General features: G+C 35.6%; 1 protein-coding gene across 6 annotated transcripts in view; it reads right to left on the bottom strand.

Moving 5' to 3' along the window:
• Positions 1-23431, bottom strand: part of WDFY3 (WD repeat and FYVE domain containing 3) — a 274952-nt gene that overhangs the window by 131810 nt on the left and 119711 nt on the right. For all 6 annotated transcript variants that reach the window (XM_042984249.1, XM_042984248.1, XM_042984246.1 and 3 more), the window contains 7 exons: positions 23161-23322; positions 13301-13493; positions 11875-12061; positions 9117-9283; positions 3519-3986; positions 2440-2541; positions 176-369 (listed from right to left, as the gene is read on the bottom strand). In XM_042984249.1, the coding sequence (XP_042840183.1) occupies positions 176-369; positions 2440-2541; positions 3519-3986; positions 9117-9283; positions 11875-12061; positions 13301-13493; positions 23161-23322 (1473 nt within the window). The remainder of the gene's footprint in view (positions 1-175; positions 370-2439; positions 2542-3518; positions 3987-9116; positions 9284-11874; positions 12062-13300; positions 13494-23160; positions 23323-23431) is intronic.

Raw genomic sequence — 23431 nt, 5'->3', positions numbered from 1 at the left:
CTGGAGGCCAGAGAAGATACTGGCTTTTCTTCTACGGCTATGATTTTGGCATATTATTAGACTTGAAGAAAAACTACAGGAATAGCTTAGGATAGTTTTAAGTTATTAAAAAATAACCACAGATTTTAACAGTAAAAGAACAGTAAGAATAGTAACAACACGTTATTCAACTTACCCTTAAAATGTCGGTCTTCAACTGCAATTCTGTCGGTGGGGCTGAGTGCATTAACCCCAGGAGAGTGCCCATGTCATCCTCCCCGTTTGGGGACAGCACCAACTGCTGGATAATCATCAGGGCATGCTGCCGGCACTGAGGGTACTTCACGATATTATGTGCACATCTCGCACCTCCAAATTCCCGGAAAATTCCTTGAAAGAGAAAAAAGAACAACATGGGCTAACTTAAAACATTCTAAGACAAAACAGATGAATTAAAATTTGATCTTTTTGTAGGAAGAGTAACTCAAAAGAATGCAAATAAGATGCACCCAACCATTTCCCCTTTTAAATTACAACACAAAACTGCACTGTGGGATGTCAGCAAAGGCATAACCAAATCCTCTCTAGATGTCTTTAATGCAAGAATAACACCCTAAGTTCACCATGTTCACATTCTCCAAATCTAGAACATACAGAAATTCCACAGGTAGCCTCCAACGAGACCCAATATTTTTATGTAAAGGCTTTAAGCTGAACAATAATGGAAATCAATTTGTGTAAAAAGCTCTCATAGGAACAACAGCCCAAATAAATGAGATTTAAACTGAATGAGACATTCAAAATAGTAGCAAGAAAGAAATGGAATAAATTATTCTACAATGAGTAACATTGCAAGGAACCAAACTTTTCAGGTAAGTCGAGCACACGAATAAAAAAAGACAAACTCTATAATAAAAAGCAATCACTGTACTGCTCCAAAGCCTTGTAGATTGATTCTTCACCCCTGTTATACAGATGAGGAAATGAGACATACAAAAGTTAAGTAACATGGCCAAGTTCACACAGCTAGCAAGTGTCAGAACAGGATTGATACCTAAAATAGCCCAGCTTTAAAGCTTTATGCTTTTAGAGTAGCTGGTATATGCCACTATTACAATAACTTATATCAAACAGTTTAGTATTATTTGGTTATATGTTTGGTCCCCATTAAACTTGGGATTTCCTCCAAGTCTGTATTTTTATAAATGTTTCCTGAGTGAAAAGATGTCAGTGTATTTTGCTGTAGCAGCCACTGTCCTCTCAACTTAATGACTTTCTCTTTGCAAACTTTGTAAGAAGTGAGTGTTAAAGTCATGTGCTGAGGTTTAACACACGGAAAGCCATGTATTTACTTCCAGGTGGCCAGTTAGTCCTCATTACATAATCATAATGGCTATTATTTTCTGAACACTTAACTGTGAGCAAAGCACTATGTGCCCAAGATCACATAGCTAGTAATATCGTTCTTAAATTACCTACTGAATTCATTCAACTCTGTTTTGGCATTTGCCAAAACTGTATTTAAGTAATGACATATAATTATATGTTTACATCTTTTTCTATCCGGTGGTAATTCCTTCAGGGCAAGATCATCTTTGTATCTCTAACACTTAGCATGGTGCCAGGGACACACGATATATTTTAAATATGTTGAATATTGAGTTCCTTTGCATACTCAGGCAAATAGACATGCGTGTGTTCACTAGCTCACTTATTTGTTCGCTCACTCATTCATCCATTTGTGGCTTCCCATAATACTTAAAATACAATTCACATTCCTTGGCATGGCCTAAAAGGCTCTCTATGATCTGAACCCAGCCTATTCATCTCGATTCATCTTCCCAATACTCTTCTCGAACTGTATTGACATTGTTGCCTGACAGATTTCTGATGTTGGCTAAAATTTCAAGTAATCTTTTTTTAAGAGCAAGAGCGGTATTTTACAAATACAAGTGGACTGTCAATGGATGGGCAGAAAAGAACTGAAGAGAAGTTGAGGCCAAAGATAAAGACTTAATAAATCCACTTTACCTGGGAGAAGCAAATTTTATTAGAGAATCACTTTTCAATACTTCCTTAAAGATGTAACATTATAATACTTCAAGTTGAATTACTAAAAATTAAGAAAATCATCATAGAGAGCAGATATTTTGGAAAATATTTAAGCAAAGTCATTCAACTAAGAGTATAATATGTAAAAAAACAACCTATTTCAAAAACAAGGCATACTATAAACAGCAATAAAATATAAGAACATATTTTGAAATAATAATGTTACATACTTTGTCAATAGACTTATAAAGGTTGAAAGTCTTGCATTTCTACATAGGATGGAACCATCACTGAATCAATAGTTTTTTCTATAAGTGATAAGGACATTTCAGAAGCAAGAATCATTAGAGAAGACAAAATCAGAGAGAACACTCTCCGAAAGCATTTGCTAGTAGCCTGGCTAGTCACCTGCATTTGTGTTTGATCCTTGAAGCAGCACTGTCAAGGTCTCCATAACCAACAAAGCCAGGTGTTTTTGGTCTTCAACTGAACTATTATTTCTTGAGTCCCCTAGGAAAAAGGATCAAAGGTTCAAATCACAAAAGATTGTATGCTTATTTTGTTTTTGATTCAGGTTTTTGATAATTTAATTATTTCTTTAATATTCACTTTTACCACTAATGCAATTGATATAATGCAACCTTTAAAAATGATACACATGTCCACCGGCTACCAAAATAAAGTCAAAATCAGTGTTCACAGGTTTTATTTTGGTGTGGCTAGAAAGTCACAACTGTCTAACAAATATTAAAAAGGAAAATGTCAACACTGGGTGATATATGAATTGCTGAGTCACTAGATCATTCACCTGAAACTGATATAACACTATATGTTAACTGGAATTCAAATAAAAACTTAAAAAAGGGGGGGATGCCAAAGTTAAATGTATTTTTCTCACAAAGGATTTCCTAATCAAAGCAGTTAACAAGAGGATGCTAGATTTTAAGGCACCAAAGAGAAAGAAAAGTTTATGAATAGTGCATCTATTCAAACTATATTAATTCAACATATTTAATACTTAAATGCCAGAAACTGCTATGCTTTTATCGGATTTATTAGAAAGGATGAAAAATATCAAATTTACGGTACCTAAATAATAATACATGTGTATATACATAACATCACTAAAAAGATATATATATATTTGTTCTCTGTAATTAAAAACATTTTGAGGCACCTAAACTTTCCAAATCTTTCTCGGATCTTTTTAAATTCCCTCTTAGAAGCAGAAAGTAGCAGCCATGAGTCATGTGGACCATGTTTCCCTTAATTTTTACCGTAAATTCTTTTCTACTACAATGGCCCCTGCTCCTTCCCAATTCCCTAACAGAAGTTGAATGAACAAGTTAACTGTGTGAATTATTTGCAAGGATATTACAATGCAGATGAGTAAGTCATTAAATCTATAGCCAAATAAATGGCAAAACATGAACAAAACATGCTGCCCAAACCCTTTTATCATAAAAAGTGAATGGAAAATGCTTTACCTTGTTCATTTAGTGCCTGAGTTGGATCCTTCAAGAGAGCAGCATATTTGTGCAAAAGGTTTACCATGACCTCCAGAAGGCCCACCTCCCTGAACACATCTTTAAATATGTAGTCATGTCGTGTAAACTTAAGAAGCGTCTTCATTGCAATAATGCTACAGTGGTAAGAAGAGCTAGATTTTAAGAGGATGCTAACGCTAATGAGTTCTTTACAAGGGATATAATTCAAGCTAAAAACAACAAACTCCAGCATCTCAAAGTATTTGCTTTGTACTTCTGGGAGCTTAGAAATCTTTTCTGCAAACTGTGACAGTGTGTGCTGTGACTCCAGGATGAAGTAATTGGCATTGTCAGCCATGTAAATATTTGTGATGGCATCAAGAATGATTTGGGCAAGGAAGTTGGTTTTTGCTTTTAAAAATGCATTCTGAAGAACTGCAAAGGCTTGGATGTTTCTCACACTGTGACCTAAAATGGAAAACAAGAACACAAAAGTAGGTATTATGTGACATTTTAAATCGTGGCAAACTAGTCTATTTAAACAGATCATGAATTGTAATATTTATCAACTATTTACTAAGAACACATCCCGTTTTCACAAAAAGTCTTAAATTACTTACTAATTAGCTTCAGTCATTTCATTAAAAATAACAATACTGATTAAACTTTTAATGCATCATTATGAATATTCCAATTCAAGAATAGTATATGTTGAAACGTTAGACTGCTACAGAGAATAAAGCATGTTATGTAAGCCCAGGCTTCAGAATTTGGAAATGTGCAGGGATTTCACTTCTTATTATCTGCAAGACAGACCTGGTCTGTAAGAACAGTTACCTCTCAAGAAAAAACCTTTAGCCTGAAGCCGGAGGCCAGGGAGCAGCAAGAATGCAGGCAGGAAAACAGGGGTCTGAAAATTCTCTAAGTTCCAGTTTTCCCTTTATAATTACTACACTAGAACCTCCATAAATTTTAATTTGAAAATTTATTTTGTTTTCAAGCTAGAAGTGCAATTTCTTTACGTATATGTTTCTTAAAGCGATTTATGGCTAGCTATTAGCTATATTTTTAAACATCTGATTTTCAAACACACCAACTTAAAAAAAATCTGTATACATGGCTCTTGTGAGGCAAATTAATAAAAATAATTATACAGAAATTAACATAGAAAGTATGCGAAGTACCTGAAAACAACTGTTTGCCTCTAAAAACTGTCCCCAGCCCCACAACTATTAGAAGTATAGGTCATTTGTTAAATGACCAAAAAATTAACATAGTGTCAAGAAATTAACATAGTGCCTTAAAGAAAAAGCTGGCTCTGTGCTGACAGTGTGGAGCCTGCTTGGGATTCTCTCTCTCTCCTTCCTCCTGTTCCTCCTCCACTTGTGCTCTTTCTCTCAAAATAAATAAATAAACTTAAAACATAAAAAAAAAAAAAACTAAAAAGAAGATAAACACAGAACTAGAAAAACTAATCCTGGCTTGGACATTCTTTTTAGTATATATACATATATATATTTTAACATTTATTTATTTTTGAGAGACAGAGAGTGAGCGGTGGAAGGGCAGACAGAGAGGGAGACACAAAATCAGAAGCAGGTTCCAGGTCTGAGGAGTCAGCACAGAGCCCAATGTGGGGCTTGAACTCATGGACCACGAGATCATGACCTGAGCTGAAGTTGGAAGCTCAACTGACTGAGCCACCCAGGTGCCCCCTGGCATGGACATTCTTTAAAAAATGAAAAGGACTGGAAGATTTAGTATTGTTAAGATGTCAATTCTCCCCAAGTTGATTTACATTCTAAGTATTCTCAGTCAACTCTCAGGCTCAGGCTTTTGTTTTTTGTTTTCAAAATTTGACATGATTAAATTTATATGGAGTTCAAAGGATATAGAAAAGCCAAAGTGATTTTGAAAAAGAAAAACAAAATTAGACAATTTAAAATGACTCTAAGACTTATTTTAAAGATACAGTAAAAAGAAAAAAAAGATACAGTAACCAAGAAATTATAGTTTTGGCTTAAGGACAGACACACATTGATCCATGGAGCAGAACTGAAAAAGAATCCCAGATATATGTTTGTACATGGTCTCCCCCCCCCTTTTTTTTTTATTTTGAGAGAGAGAGGTAGAGAGAGAGGGAGGGAGAGGAAGAGAGGAGGAGAGACAGAATTCCAAGCAGGCTCTATGCCATCAGCACAGAGCCCCACATGGGGCTCGATCTCACAAACCATGAGATCATGGCCTGAGCCAAAATCAAGAGTTGGACGCTTAACTGACTGAGCCACCCAGGCACCCTATACATGGTCTTTTCAACAAAAGGTCTTGGATACCCATACTGGAAGAAAAAAACCGTATTCCCTGCCATATACAAATATTAACTTAAAATGCATCACAGATGTTCATATAAGAATCAAAATATGAAACTCCTAGAAGAAAACACAAATTTTATGGATTTTGGGTTAAGTAACATTTTTTCAATTTGAGGTCAAACCTACAAAATATTTTTTTTAATGTTTATTTATTTTTGAGAGAGAGAGAGAGAGAGAGAGCGAACACGTATGCACGAGCTGGGGAAGGGCAGAGAGAGAGGGAGACAGAGGATCCAAAGCAGGTTCTAGGCTCCACGATGACAGCAGAGAACTCAATGTGAGGCTCAAACCCAAGAACTGTGAGATCATGACCCGAGCTAAAGTTGGACACTTCACCAACTGAGCCACCCAAGTGCCTCCCTACAAAATATTTTTAAAATGATAAACTGGACTTTATCAAAATTAAAAGTTACATTCTTCTAAAGATGCCACTAAGAAAAAAAGGCCAAGTTAAGATCGGCAAAACATACTATAACACAAAAAATACATGTATCTTATAAAAGATTTATCCAGAATATCTAAAGAACTCTTAAAATCCCAGAATGAACAATCCTATCAAACACTGGGCACAGAGATCTGAACACAAGTAGAGATACAAATGGCAAATAACACATTAAAAGATGCTCAAAATCATTTAGAAAAATGTAAATTAGAAAACACAACTAGATACTACTACATACTCACTAGATTACCTAAATTAAAAAGACTAACACCATTAGTGCTGCTGAGGATGTAAAGCAAATTTTCTTACATTGCTGGTGTGAGTACTTCAGAAAACAGTCTGGCAGTTTCTTGTAAAGTTAAATATTCATTTACCATATGACCCAGCAATTCTACTGCTTGGTATTTACCCCAAAGAAATGAAAATATATGTCCCCACAAAGACTTGCTTCATATAAATGTTCACAGTAGCTTTATTCATGATAGTTAAATGAATGCTGTCAATTGGTGAATGGGTAAACAAATTGTGACATATCCAAATGAAATACTATCCAAAAAAGGAACTTCAGATACACGAGATAATATGAATGAATCACAAAAGTGAAAGAAGCCAAATACAAAAAACTACATACTCTATGACTCCAGTTTATGAAATTCTAGAAAGGGCAATACCAAAGGAGATCAATGGTTGCTAGCAAGTTGGTGGGAAAGCAGGGACTGAATGGAAAGGGAAACAGGTAAATTTTTAGAAGGGTGGGCATATTCCATATCATGATTATGGTGGTGATTGCATAACCATATGCCTTTATGAAAATGCATCAGATTCAACACTAAAAATTGACAAATTTTAATATATGCCAATTATGTCTCACCTATTGACCAGAGAAAAAAGACATTCCATACTCTCTTTATGTGAATAGAGCTATCTCCTTTAGTCAGCACAATAACCCTACAATGCAGGCCATGGGATATAGCTATCTTTTGAGTTATAACTGAAACTCAAAATGATCTATCCTGATCCATTCATTTTATATAATATTATATTAATTTTTCTGAAGAAGAAAGTGATATTTAGAAAGGTTAGATAATTCACAATCATATGAATTCTGATTCTTAGGGCACTGTCCTTTCTAGTTAACCTTGCTTTCGTTGACATTAGATCACTGGATTCTCACAGTTAACCCTGCAAGGTTATGTATTTTACTATCCCAGTTACAGATGGGACAATATAAGTAAGACATACGAGGAAGGTTAATTTTGCTGCATTAATTCTCTCATTGCAAAATTATGCGAATATAACCAGCTATTATACCACTATCATGATGGGATTAACCAAATGAAACAATAATAAAGTTTAAAATTGGAAGAATACTGTGAAATATTTTTAAATTGACTCAAATAGTTGTAGAATAATCAAGCTACAGTCTGTAAATTAGAAGTTTTTTGAAAGTCCTATTTTTTTCTTAATAATTAAATAAAATGAAACGCTTAACTACTCAGTAAGATATGCCTGGATTTCTACTTACTGCACAAAGACTCACTTGAAGAGTTCTGTACAACCTAGAGACTGACAGTACAAGTCACTGTAGGAAGTCTGTCTGACAACTCCAACCTAAGTCATAACTTTTCAATAGAATTTTCTCCAGCGAATTAAATTTAGGACTTTCTAGTATATCCATTTATTCTCACTGAAGAAAAAAATTTATAACCATTGACTTCTAGGTCATAAAATACATAGCTAACATACTGTGGAATTTAAACAATCACACATGTTGATATTTTCTGGCTAAATTTTATGCCCAAATATCATAACTATATTGAGTATTTAGTGACAATCACAGGAAAGAAACTATGAGAGGCCTTGAGGCTTATTAGATTCCATAACAGTTATTATGCATTTAAAATAATAGGGCACTTGGGTGGCTCAGTCGGTTAAGCATCTGACTTCAACCCATGTCATGATCCCCCGCATTGTGGGTTTGAGCCCCGTGTCAGGCTCTGTGCTGACAGCTTGGAGCCTGGAGCCTGTTTCAGATTCTGTGTCTCCCTCTCTCTCTGCCCCTCCCTGTTTGTACTCTGTCTCCCAGAAATAAACATTAAAAAAAATATTTTTTATAAAAAAAAATAAAATAAATAAACAGTAAAACTAGCTTGCACTCTTAGGTAACTAAATGTTATTAACTAAACAAGGTTTCTTAGTAAAAGAATCACTAGATAAGGAATCAAAGTTAGGAAATCTGAACTATAAAATTTATTCTCTGACCTGAAAGAAATAATATAACTTCTTTATACCTACATTTGCTCAGTTTTACAATATAAGCACTTGCACCTTATGCTTTCTATTTATATCTTCTAGAGAAAAACATGGCAATCAGCGTGTTACTCAAGTTCCAACCATGTAAATTAGAAATGCTTTAGCATGCCAATGTTCAAAAAAGGCATGTTCCGACTGTTGTTTGAATGTTAAGGTGAAATATTAAGATGTAAATTTCACTGATGTTACAATATTTTCATTATATATACATATGTGTATATATGTGTATGTATGTGTGTGTGTGTGTGTGTGTGTGTGTATATATATATATATATTTGAAGTATTTGATCTGCTAAAGACTGTCACTTAAGAACTTGCACCATAAAGAAACCATAAATTCTAATGAAAAAAAGCATGTTACCTTTACACATGTAACATAAAGAGAAATCAAAGTCAAACTAATTTATTCTGTCTCTGTTTCTCTGAGTGGCTCAAAACAGGGGAAAATAACAATCAAAAAAAAGGACTCACCTTTGCCTGCAGGCTGAGGTACTGCAAATCCAGGCAATAGAAAGGGTGCCCCTGTGGTAATACCAGCTGGTTTTAGTTCATTGACACCATATGTTGTTAGGGAAGTTATCAGATTAACCAGATCTTTCAAGGCATCTTTGGATTCTGCTTCTTTTGCTTGTTCCAATCTAGGAAAAGTATGATTTAGTAAATATTTTTTCTCTCTTGTTGTATTTTCAAATTTAACACAGAAAGAAAATTTCATTTTGTACATGCAATAATATATAAAGCACTCCAAGAGGTTTCATCGTACAAGTTTTCCTATATAAAAACATACTATTTTTTAAAATCTATAAATTTTATTATAAGACATTACACCATAATGAAAGAAAATTATATTAAATAGTCTAAAGACCTCATATATAAGTGCTGATTTTACATTTAACAGTGTTATTTTAGATAGCTCACTTTAGCCTTTGGTAGAAAGTATCTACAAAATAAAAGAATTAGGGGCGCCTGGGTGGCTCAGTCAGTTAAGCGGCCGACTTCGGCTCAGGTCATGACCTCGCGGTCCGTGAGTTCGAGCCCCGCGTCCGGCTCTGTGCTGACAGCTCAGAGCCTGAAGCCTGTTTCAGATTCTGTGTCTCCCTCTCTATGACCCTTCCCCGTTCATGCTCTCTCTTTGTCTCAAAAATAAATAAACGTTAAAAATTTTTTTTTCAAAATAAAAGAATTACATTAAATCTCTCTTAAGTTTCCTAAATTTCCAAGGTTATGAAGTTTCACTGTTTACAACCAAAAATTTTATTAACCATTTCTTTCCAAAGACAATTTCTGAGTTAACTTTCAAAAATTAATTTCTTGGAAAGTTTTAAGTCTTTATCTGTATTCATTAATTAATTCAGGTACTCATTAGAATACATTAAATAGTCCTGAGAGTCTAACAATTTTTTATTTTTTTTAAATTTTATTTATTTATTTATTTATTTATTTATTTATTTATTAACGTTTATTCATCTTTGGGACAGAGAGAGACAGAGCATGAACGGGGGAGGGGCAGAGAGAGAGGGAGACACAGAATTGGAAGCAGGCTCCAGGCTCTGAGACATCAGCCCAGAGCCCGACGCGGGGCTCAAACCCACGGACCGCGAGATCGTGACCTGAGCTGAAGTCGGACGCTCAACCGACTGAGCCACCCAGGCGCCCCCTAACAATTTTTTAAAACAATGTTTCTTTAAAAGAACATTTGGAGTCATTATGGAATTATTTCTTGACTGTGGCTTGAGAACACAAAATGGGGTGCAAAACTATCTTTTTTAAAGAGTAAGATTTACTGGGGCTTCCTAATAGAACTAATTATTCTCATTAAAATAAAACTGGAGAGGGGCACCTGCGTGGCTCAGTCAGTTAAGTGTCCGACTCTTGATTTCAGCTCAGGTCATGATCTCAAGCAAGGTTCATGGAACAGGGCCCTGCATCTAGCTCTGCACTAACAGCATGGAGCCTAGTTGGGATTCTCTCTCTCCCTCTCTTTCTGCCCCTCCCCCCTTTCTCTCTTTCTCACTCAAAATAAATAAACTTCAAAAAAAATTAATAAAGCTGGAGAATGTACAAAAGTAGAAAAGAAATATGCTTAGGCTCATAACTTAGACATTTTGATATGGTTTATGTACTTTTTTATTGTAAAAAGTTTGGTCTTAATAGTAGTTATTTTTATACCATATAAAGAATTTTATAACCTGTTTTTTCCATTTACCAGTGTCAATACAAATGCTCTTCCATTTATATAAAATCTCTTTACATATTCTTTTAATGGCCATGAAGAGCCAACCACAAATTTGGGGAGAGAGAGAGAGACGGGGGACGGCCAGCAGAAATCAGAATTCAGAATCATTAATATGCATAAAGTTTTGCCTACAATATTCACAATTATATTTTTAGGATTAATAAACATAAGTGAAATTATTCTATCAAGAGTATCGACATTTTTGAGGCTCTTGATAATATCTGACCAACCTGTGTCCTCAGAGGATTACACCAATTAACACCCTCTAGTAATGTGAAAGGCTTATTTCATCAACTTTTATGTCCTCCTTTGTAAATTAGGGTATATATGCAAAATTCTCTTCTGGGAAGTTGCCTAGTAGTACTGGCAACTGGGTTAAACTGGTGTCACATATAAGGAGTTTACAAAATAGTACTGGTTTACAACAAACCAAATGATTTACAAGTAAGTAAAGAGCCAAAACAACTAATGAGGCATGAGTATTTTCTTCCTAATAAAATTCCAACCAGCCATTCTCCCAGGATATGTATAAAACATTTGGGGTGGAAAAGGGGGCTAGTGAAACATTTTGTTTTATATATACATTTGTAAGGTCTCATTCAATCTACATAATTATTCTTATTCACTGCATTAATAAACCATTGGTATAGTAAAATACTAAAAATGTAACTAAGTGAGAAGCGTTTACACTTTACGAACATGTTCATTAGTTCATCTAAGCTCTTTTTCCTCAGCTACCAAAGAGTACATACACTTTCACACCTAACCACTGACTCCACCAAGTTTGTAGCCCGCATTTGTCAGTTTAAACTCACTTTCTGTACTCTGTTGACAGAACAGGAATAAAAAGAAGTGATTAAAGTCAAGGGGATAAAGTATACATTAACTAAATCATTAATTCCTTTTTTTCCATAACCCCAAACCACGCTGTTCCCAATGATGAAAAAAACTGACTAGACATTTAAAATATGTTCTTAAATTGTGGGATTTTACCTAAGCAAGAGATCACAAAGGAAATTATATCCTTGCCATATCCGAAAATCATCCAAAAGAGTTTGGGAAACATCACTGGAATCTTTGAGGAAACAAGAAAGCCCAGCAAACATTTCAACAATTTCTAGGGGAGACAGGTCATCTGATTGCTGCATATTCTGAACACATGTAGATAAACATTCTTTTTCTGTAAGAATTAAGAATTAAATACATATTATTTATGTCAATTGCTTAAGAAAATTTTGATTAACTGTGTTTAATAAAACATTAAGTGAAACATTAAGTATTAATCTATGAAATATTATAAGATAAATGTTACACATTCTAAAAGTAAATATGATATATATATTCATTGGAAAAGCTCTGCCTCTAAGTAGTAAACAAAGGGTAAAAGAGGAAATGTTGGAAAATAGTTGACATTTATCTAGTTTTTACACCATATTTGGATATTTTTCATTAAACAAAATGCTGCCAAATGACATTTTTGAGCTTTTATATTAGTATAGTCAAAGAAAGAGAAAAAAACCCTATCTTCTATGTTTAAAAATAAAAATCCATAACTAGTTTAAAAGCTAAAATTAGAGTGAATATGGACAATGAGATACAGAAATACTTCGGGAAATAAAATTTTTTAAATTATGCTTGCACTACTTGTTACTCGTTTAAAGCAAAGTTGTACCTATTACTGACATTGGGGATTGAAGGCTTTTCAAAAAAGACTTTCTCATATCTGTAATGAAATTTATTTGTCTAAAAAAACCCAGTGTCATATAACAAAGGCTAAAAAGATTTAACACAGAAAAGGAGGCAAGAACATTTAATGAAGGATTGATGTTAGGTGAGTAAAAAAGTTGTATTAAAAATTATTTTGAAGGATTTTCAGGAAAAAAATATATAATAAGTGAAGTATTTGAGATGGTACATTGTCTTCTATCTAGACATTTAAATGTCTATAAAGACATTATAGCTGACACTTATATAGGACTTGAACAGAATGGATAATTTCTCCTTAGTGCTGGTAAAGAATCTACCTAATTTCATTTATGCTACATTGGATACATAGTTATCCATTTATGAAGTATCTTCAGAAAGGCTTTAAACTACAGTATCTCAAATATAGTTTTTTTTTCATAGAAGAGTAGGAAAGAATAGGCTGACACAGAACTTACATTATGATTAAACATTTACATGACAATGAAATTATTTCAAGTCTGTATATATCTATTGTTCGGAACATATAAAAATTTCTCACATTTGAAATGCCTCACAAACAAGAATATTTTTTTTTTCTCCTGGCAAATATAGTTTTTAATTTAAAATAGAACCTTTAGAGAACTGAGAAATAAAAAGCAATCTGTCATCATATGAAGAAGAGAAAACTGGAAGAAACGTAGAGCTCCTAAAATGAACATAAAGAAATATTCACCATGAATATACTTCACTACATTGACACTAAGACCGTGACGGGATATGGTCATAAGGACTTCTCCAGCACTCTTCCTCCACGGCAGGTTGTAGGGAGGGCACCAAGAGGTTATTGCACTGAATAAAAGCTGGAGATCATCTTTTTGAGCCAGCTCCTCCGCCGGAGAAACAAAACTGCAGAGTTTCACTAAGATCTAAAAAACACAAAACATATCTGTATTTAAATAAATGAATGGTTGGGTAAAGGGAGGAGCTAGAAAAGGACTACATCTGATGATTAAAAACCCTGAGAGTTCAGGGTTAGTATTAAGTGATATCATTAAAGCCACAATGATGGGTTCTCTACCTTAGGCAACATTAAAAAAGACACCTATAATTTAGAAGTGTGTTATGGTAAAACAGTAAGCCAGCCCTACTTTTATCAGCTCATTTAAAAAAAGAAAGAAAGAAAAAAAGAAAGAAAGAAAGAAAGAAAGAGAAAGAAAGAAAAGGAAAGAAAGAAAAGCCTTCTGTGTATCTATTCCTCTCCCTGGTATTTTTGCACACTGACTCTTTGAAACAGAATAAATCAACAGTAACTTTCGAGGTCAACATTTTAGTTTTCTAATTTGGCTCTTTAGTTCTTAGTTTGTCATAGGTGAGATGGAATTTTCTTCTCTAAAATGGACAGTTTTTTGGAGGTAAGAAAGTAAAAACAGGGGGCACCTGGGTGGTTCAGTCGGCTGGGTGGTTCCAACTTCGGCTCAGGTCATGATCTCACAGTGTGTGAGTTTGAGCCCCCTGTTTGTGCTGACAGCTCAGAGGCTGGAGCCTACTTCAGATTCTGTGTCTCACTCTTTCTCTGTCCCTCCCTGGCTCGCGCACACACACACGCGCACACACACACACACACACACACACACACTCTCTCTCTCTCTCTCTCTCTCTCTCTCCCCCTCCTTCCCTCCCTCCATCAAAAATAAATATTAAAAAACAAATTAAAAAAAAAAAGTAAAAACAGGTCTTTAAAAATACTTTCAAATTGTTACAATTTCTATACAAGTAGAAAGGGGTATTACAGTAATAAAATCATCCTAATTCAAAAGTGTCTTTCAATTACATCTAGTAGCCAAAAATCTTCTATGGCCTGGCTTTCAAAGAATATTCAAAACTTCTTAAACTTTAAGATGAAAACATATTCCTTAACTATGATTTGCAGAATACACATTACACAAGTGCTCAAAGCACTAAGAGCCACTACTTGCAGAATTCAGCTAGGGTTTTTTCTCTCAATGCATTTTTGTCTTTTAATCTTGACTCAGCTTCAGGAAAAGTGAACTTTTCTTCTCTTTGCTAAAATTTCTCATGTAAATATTTTTAAGTATATATACTATAAATAAAATAACCATAATTTACGTAAATTTTATTCTCCTGAAAGTGCCTAATGAAATTTGAGTATTTTACGATCTATGGGGAAACTGCTAAGTAGAAAAAAATAATTTTACATAGTTTTCATCTGTGGAAGCTAGGTTTTACCTTTCCTACTTCCTTCAATGAAAAATTTACTTCAGTACAAGGGCTTTCTAATCCATAGCTACCAAATTATCAGGATGGAAAAAAAAGGACTAAGAAAGAATTCAGAGAAGTAATATGTTTACAGCATCAGTAAATACAGGCATTCTACCCTCCGTCCCCCAACACACACACACACATACACACACACACACAAATGGTTGGAGAAATTATTGCCTACTAACTTAACATGTATAATAGGTATTATATTTTCCCATATGTATTGAATGCAACAAAAAAAGATAATATGAAAAAAATAGTCAACTGTAGCATCATCGATGCTCATAAAGGTGTATTATCAACTATGTGATTAGAGAGATGGATGCCATTAGAGATGGCATCTAATCTGTAACATAAAAACAAACCCCAAAATAAACTACTGTTTTACAAATCAAATCTTTGTTCTCAAAAATGAACTGGATTTAATTCCTTAAATTTGTTGACTCTAAAAATAACTAGTTCTTAAAGAGCAGGAAGAAACAACACCTAGGGACTTAATCAACACAGATACAAGCAAGATGTCTGAACCAGAACTTACAAACACAATAATAAGAATACTAGTTGGAGTTGAAAATAGATTAGAATCCCCTTCTGCAGAGATAAAAGAAGTAAAAGCTAGTTATGATGAAATAAAAAATGCTATAACTGCACTGCAATCTTGAATGGATGTCACAGTGGCAAGGATGGATGAGGCAGAGCAGCAAATCAGTGGTATAGAGGCCAAACTTATGCAGAATACCGAAGCATTTGAAAAGAAGAGAGACACTAAGGCAAAAGAGCATGATTTAAGAATTTGAGAAATCAGTGACTCATTAAAAAGGAACAACATCAGAATCATATGGGTCCCAGAAGAGGAAGAGAGAGAAATAGGGGTAGAAAGGTTATATGAGCAAATCATAGTGGAAACCGTTCCTAACCTGGGGAAAGACACAGACATCAAAATCCAGGAAGCACAGAAGACTCCAAGTAGATTCAACAAAAACCGACCATCAACAAGGCATATCATAGTCAAATTCACAATATTCAGGCAAGGAAAGAATCATGAAAACAGCAAGGGAAAAAAGTTCTTAATCTATAAGGGAAGACAGATCAGGTTTGTAGCAGATCTATGCACAGAAACTTGGCAGACCAGAAAGGAGTGGCAGGATATATTCAATGTGCTGAATCAAAAAAAAAAAATGCAGCCAAGAATTCTTTATCTAGAAAGGCTGTCATTCAAAATAGAAGGAGAGATTAAAAGTTTCCCAGACAAACAAAAATTAAAGGAGTGTGTGACCACTAAACCAGCCCTGCAAGAAATTTTAAGGGGGACTCTCTAAGGGGAGAAAAGATGAGGGGAGAAAAAAACCCACAAAAGCAACAAAGACTAGAAAGGACCAGAGAACACCACCAGAAACTCCAACTCTACAAGAAACATAATGGCAATAAATTCGTATCTTTCAGTACTCACTCTAAACGTCAATGGACTAAATGCTCCAATCAAAAGACATAGGGTAACAGAAAACAAGATCCATCTATATGCTGTTTACAAGAGACCCAATTTAGACCTAAAGACACCTTCAGATTGAAAGTAAGGGGACAGAGAATCATCTATCATGTTAATGGTCGATAAAAAGAAAGCCGGAGTAGCCATACTTATATCAGACAATCTACGCTTTAAAATAAAGACTATAACAAGAGATGAAGAAGGGCATTATATCATAATTAAGGGGTCTATCCACCAAGAAGACCTAACAATTGTAAATATTTATGCTCCAAATGTGGTAGCACCAAGTATATAAATCAATCACAAACATAAAGAAACTCATTGATAATGATACAATAGTAGGGGACTTCAACACCACCCTTACAGCAATGGACAGATATCTAAACAGAAAATCAACAAGGAAGCAACAGCTTTGAAGGACACACTGGACCAGATGGACTTAACAGATATATTTCAGAACATTTCATCCTAGAGCAGCAGAATATACATTCTTCTCCAGTCTACATGGAATGTTCTCTGGAATAGATCACATACTGGGAGACAAATCAGGCCCCAGTAAGTACCGAAAGATCAAGATCATACTGTGCAGACATTCAGACCACAACTCTATGAAACTCAAAATCAACCACAAGAAAAAAATTGGAAAGGTAACAAATACTTGGAGACTGAGGAACATCCTACTAAAGAATGAATGGGCTAACCAAGAAGTTAAAGAGGAAATTAAAAAGTACATGGAAGCCAATGAAAATGATAACACCACAGTCCAAACCCTCTGGGACACAGCAAAGGAGGTCATAAGAGGGAAGTATAGAGCAATCCAGGCCTTCCTAAAGAAGAAAGGTCTCAGACACACAACCTAACTTTACGCCTTAAAGAACTGGAATAAAAACAGCAGATAAAACTCCAAACTAGCAGAAGACAGAAAATAATAAGGATTAGAGCAGAGATCAATGCTATTGAAACCAAAAAAAACAGAACAGATCAATGAAACCAGAAGCTGGTTCTTTGAAAGAATTAACAAAATTGATAAACCACTAGCCAGTTTGATCAAAAAGAAAAATGAAAGGACCCAAGTAAATAAAATCAAGAATGAAAGAGATCACAACCAACACAACAGAAATAAAAACAATAATAAGAGAATATTATGAGCAATTATATGCCAATAAAATGGGCAATCTGGAAGAAATGGGACAAATTCCTAGAAACATATAAACTACCAAAACTGAAACAGAAAGAAATAGAAAATTTGGACAGACCCATAACCAGTAAAGAAATTGAATCAGTAATCAAAAATATCCCAAAAAGTAGAGTTGAGGGCCAGATGGCGTTCCAGAGGAATTCTACCAAACATTTAAGGAAGAGTTAACACCTATTCTCTTGAAGCTGTTCCAAAAAATAGAATGGAAGGAAAACTTCCAAACTCTTTCTATGAAGCCAGCATAACCTTGATTCCAAAACCAAAGACCCCACTAAAAAGGAGAACTATAGACCAATTTCCCTGATGAACATGGATGCAAAAATCCTCTACAAGACATTAGCCAACCAGATCCAACAATACATTAAAAAAACTATTCACCATGACCAAGTGGGATTTATACCTGGGATGCAGGGTTGGTTCAATATCTACAAAACAATCAATGTGACATGTCATATCAATAAAAGACAAGAACCACATGATCCTCTCAATAGATGCAGAGAAAGCATTTGACAAAATACAGCATCCTTTCATGATAAAAACCCTCAAGCAAGTAGGGACAGAAGGATCATACCTCAAGATCATAAAAGCCATATATGAAAGACCCACCGCTAATATCATCCTCAATGGGGAAAAACTGAGAGCTTTCCCCCTAAGGTCAGGAACAAGACAGGGATGTCCACTCTCACCACTGTTATTCAACATAGTATTGGAAGTCAGCCTCAGCCATCACACAACACAAAGAAATAAAAGGCATCCAAATTGGCCAGGAGGAGGTCAAACTTTCACTCTTTGCAGATGACATGATACTCTGTATGGAAAACCCAAAAGATCCCACCAAAAAATGGCTAGAACTGATCCATGAATTCAGCAAACTGGCAGGATATAAAATCAATGCACAGAAATCGGTTGCATTCCTATACACCAACAATGAAGCAACAGAAAGAGAAGTGAAGGAATCGATCCCATTTACAATTGCACCAAAACCATAAAATACTTAGGAATAAATATAACCCAAGAGGTGAAAAATATATACACTTAAAACTATAGAAAGCTTATGAAAGAAATTGAAGACACAAAAAAATGGAAAAAGATTCCATGCTCCTGAACAGGAAGAATAAATATTGTTAAAATGTCAATACTACCCAAAGCAATCTATGTATTCAATGCAATCACTATCAAAATAACACCACCATTCTTCACAGATCTAGAAGAAACAATCCTAAAATTTGTATGGAACCAGAAAAGACCCCGAATAGCCAAAGCAATCTTGAAAAAGAAAACCAAAGCAGGAGGCATCACAATCCAGGACTTCAAGCTGTATTACAAAGTTCTAACCATCAAGACAATGCAGTACTGGCACAAAAACAGACATTCAGATCAATGGAACAAAGAACCCAGAAATGGACCCACAAACATATAGCCAACTAATATCTGACAAAGCAGGAAAGAATATCCAATGGAATAAAGACAGTCTCTTCAAGTGGTGCTGGGAAAACTGGACAGCGACATTAAGAAGAATGAACCTGGACCACTTTCTTACACCATACACAAAAATAAACTCAAAATGGATGAAAGACCTAAACATAAAACAGGAAGCCATCAAAATCCTCAAGGAGAAAGCAGGCAAAAACCTCTTTGACCCTGGCCACAGCAACTTCTTACTGAACACGTCTCCGGAGGCAAGGGAAACAAAAGCAAAAATGAACTATTGGGACCTCGTCAGACTAAAAAGCTTCTGCACAGAGAAGGAAACAATCAGCAAAACTAAATTCCCAACGGAATGAGAGAAGATATTTGCAAACAATATATCATATAATGGGTTAGCATACAAAACCTATAAAGAACTTATCAAACTCAACACCCAAAAAACAAATACTCCAGTGAAGAAATCAGCAAAAGACATGAAAAGACACTTCTCCAAAGAAGACATGCAGATGGCCAACTGACACATGAAAAAATGCTCAACATCACTCATCATCAGGGAAACACAAATCAAAACAATGAAATACCACCTCACACCTGTCAGCATGGCTAACATGAACAACTCAGGCAACAACAGATGTTGGCGAGGATGTGGAGAAAGACGATCTCTTTTGCCCTGCTGGTGGGAATGCAAAGTGGTGCAGCCACTCTGGAAAACAGTATGGAGTTTCCTCAAAAAATTAAAAATAGAACTACCCTACGACCCAGCAATTGCACTACTAGGTATTTATACAAGGGATACAGGTATGCTGTTTCGAAGGGGATCACGCACCCCAAGGTTTATAGCAGCACTAGCGACAATAGCCAAAGTATGTAAAGAGCTTAAATGTTCATCAATGAGTGAATGGATAAAGAAGATGTGGTATATATACACAATGGAGTATTACTCGGAAATCAAAATGAATGAAATCTTGCCATTTGCAACTACGTGGATGGAACTAGAGGGTATTATGCTAAGTGAAATCAGAGAAAGACAAATATCATGACTTCACTCATATGAGGACTTTAAGATAAAAAAACATGAACATAAGGGAAGGGAATCAAAAATAATATAAAAACAGGGATGGGGGACAAAACATAAGAGACTCTTAAATATGGAGAACAAACAGAGGGTTACTGGAAGGGTTGTGGGGGGGGGGGATGGACTAAATGGGTAACGGGCATTAAGGAATCTACTCCTGAAATCATTGTTGCACTATATGCTAACTAACTTGGATGTAAACTTAAAAAATTCTTTTTAAATATAAAACAAAAAATAACTAGTTATTATTCAAAGGCAAAAGGATTTTCAGAAATAATCTCATGTAATCCTTTCATTCTATACAATAGAAAACCGAAGAGTCTATATCTCATTCCTCTTCTCCCATACACTAATCATACCTACTTGCAGGGACTATGTCATTAAGGATAGCCAAGTGCGGCAGCGAACTAACTGGCCATATCAACACACACACACAAAACAAATAAACAAAAATCTAAACAAACAGAAAAAAAAATGCCTACATGAAGCAGTCCCAATTGCTAAGGTTCCAGGAAACCATGTGTCACATAAGATAAACACAGGGATTTCATCTATCATAAACAATATGTTTTCTGAAAACATTTAATATGTTTGTCTCCATTGGTGTTTGATAGCAGTGTCCGGCCTGTGATGAGAAACTAAAACAAGGAAGTGACGCACTACAGGACACTGGACTAGGCAATGGGAAGAGCCAGGCTCCCATTCCTGCCACACATCTGCTATGGATCACAGCCTCAGCTATTAGTTTCTGTAACCAGGTTTTTTTTTTTTTTTTTTTTTTTAATTTTTTTAAATGTTTATTTTTGAGAGAGAGAGAGAGAGACAGAGACAGAGCATGAGTGGGGGAGGGGCAGAGAGAGAGACAGAGAGAGACAGAGAGAAGCAGACACAGAATCTGAAGCACTCCAGGCTCTGAGCTGTCAGAGTAGAGCCTAAGGCGGGGCTCGGTCTCTTGAACTGTGAGATCATGACCTGAGCCAAAGTCAGACACTTAACTGACTGAGCCACCCAGGCACCCCTAGTTTCTGTAACTGTAAGTGGTGACTTTCATTCATTTAAATTCTCTTGGAAGTTCCTTTTGGCTGTAACATTCAATGGTTCCAATATGCTAAAATGAATCCCACAATTAGTTGGAGACATCCACTGCATTCAGATACTGAAAACATTTTTTTAAGTTTTAGAAGAAATCTTTGCTATACTTATTTAGTATTAAATACATAAAAGTCAGCTTACATTTATTGTCTAAGGTATTAATTAGTTGTTTAGAAAGGCTTTGTGGAAATAGGGTTTACTAGTCTAATAAGCAAAGACTAACCCACTGTATTCATTAGCAACGTCTTAAGCAGCTTCAATTCCTATGGGATTTACTCCTTTGTTCATTTCTATTGCTTTTCTCACCCAATCTAATTCAGGACTCAGATAAACCTAACGTCTACTCCTATTTCTGCCATTTGCTCTCATCATCATTTTTTAGAAAAACAAAACCTCTGAAGTCATGGGCTGTCTTACAAGTTATATGAGATAATGGATTCTACCTAGCCACTAGCAAAAAGTATCTAAGAAATCCAATGTTCAATAAGTATTTGTTGAATTAGTTCTTTATTGATAATCCTGTCTTTTCCTTTCTAAAACTGCCTTAGTCTCCCTCTCTCCAGTCCTTTCATCGCTCACACGTCCACAAAGCGCTGCAGCAAAGACCCCCGTACCGTGAGATGCACTCGTCATCGGCACCCAGCTCCACCTTATCTACTGCAGACCCACTGCTCTGTGCTCCCTCTGCTACTCTCACTGATGGTGGTGGCTGCGGTGGCAAGAGCAGCCATGACAGGGACTTGTAGGTCATGTCTACCACATCCTGGGAACAGCACCATTGCTCTGTGTATTATTTCATTTAATCCTCACAAATCCCTTTGGGTACGTATCATTTATCTTTACTTTAGAGGTGAGAAATCTGCATCTTAAGTTATATAATTTCAGAGAACTGGACTCAAACAGGTGTGGGGTTTTTTTTGTTAACGGAGGTAAAAACACGTAACACAAAATCTATCACCGTAATCCTTTTTGGTAACAGTAGTGTTCATTACATGTACAACAGATCTCTAGAACATTTTCATCTTGCAAACCTGAAACTCTATACCCACTGAACAAAACTTCTTGTTACCCCACTCTCCAGCTCCTGGCAACCAGCATTCTACTTGCTAGGAGTTTGGGCACGTTGGATACACAATAAGTATAATGATACAGTATCTGTCCTCTTCTGTCAAACGTGATTTTAAAATACCTGGCTCAGTCGGTTGAGTGTCTGACTTCAGCTCAGTTCATGATCTCATGGTTTGTGAGTTCGAGTCCCACGTTGGACTCTATGCTGACAGCTCGGAGTTTGGAGCCTGCTTCAGATTCTGTGTCTCCCTCTGTCTGCCACCAACCCCCCCACCACCACCCGCATTCTGTGTGTCTCTCTCTCAAAATACATAAACATTAAAAAGTTTTTAAATATTAGTCCCATGGACAGACTATATTCCAAATGCGTGTCGTTGGTCTTGAAAATTTTCTCCCAAGGAAGGATATCAAAATGATGGCAAAATTTCTAGGCTAACTAACAAAGGTCTATTTAAACCTTGGTTAGCCACCAGTGCTATTAAAAGTCTGAACAGTGGCAACAGTGGTAAAGAAGGATTTTACAAGCAGGGAGCAGAGGAGGTGGCAGCAGTCACTAAAATAAACTGCCTTTTACAAGTTAGAGATTTATAGGCTAGGAATCCTATATTTAGACATCAACAAACAGAATTTCTTATAAGAAATATTACCCCAATGTAATATGATAGTCAATAAAAGTTTCTCTTGCTTAGCAGTTCATTTTAGAGATTGTATTGCTGTATCAAAGGAAAGCTTAATAGTTGAATCTGTTCAGAGAAATAAACTTGTTAATGGCTTGTTCCATTATCCTCAAAAGAAATGTTCAGAGTCAAGAAATGTGACAATTATATGAGATAAAGTCAATAATAAAGAGCATGGAATACTATAAAAAAAAAATGGAATACGCAGAACATCTCTTTAAGGAGTGCACCTGTTTCACTTTAAATAGACTGGTATTGATGGCCAGGCCAACAGCACCTTCCATACCTGTACAAAAACTTTCTGGAGTAGTCCACGACGTTCTGCTAGAGGTAGCTCATTCTGTGCACCTCCAACTGCCTCAGGCACATGTGGAAGGTCAAAAAACAGATATAAACATTTAACCAGGGTGGAAGGCACTGACATCGTTGTCATGCAGTCCACGGTTTTCTGGAAAACAAACCAACAAATAAGTGAATAGGGAGACAGACAGACATAATTGGAACAGCTAAGTAAGTTCACAAATATTAATCCAGAATCTAAATCATTAACTCACAAA

Source organism: Panthera tigris, chromosome B1 (assembly GCF_018350195.1).
Source record: "Panthera tigris isolate Pti1 chromosome B1, P.tigris_Pti1_mat1.1, whole genome shotgun sequence".
In the NCBI taxonomy this organism is placed as follows: domain Eukaryota; kingdom Metazoa; phylum Chordata; class Mammalia; order Carnivora; family Felidae; genus Panthera; species Panthera tigris.
Note: the sequence above shows the minus strand (reverse complement) of the source record. Positions and strands in the feature narration are given on the sequence as shown.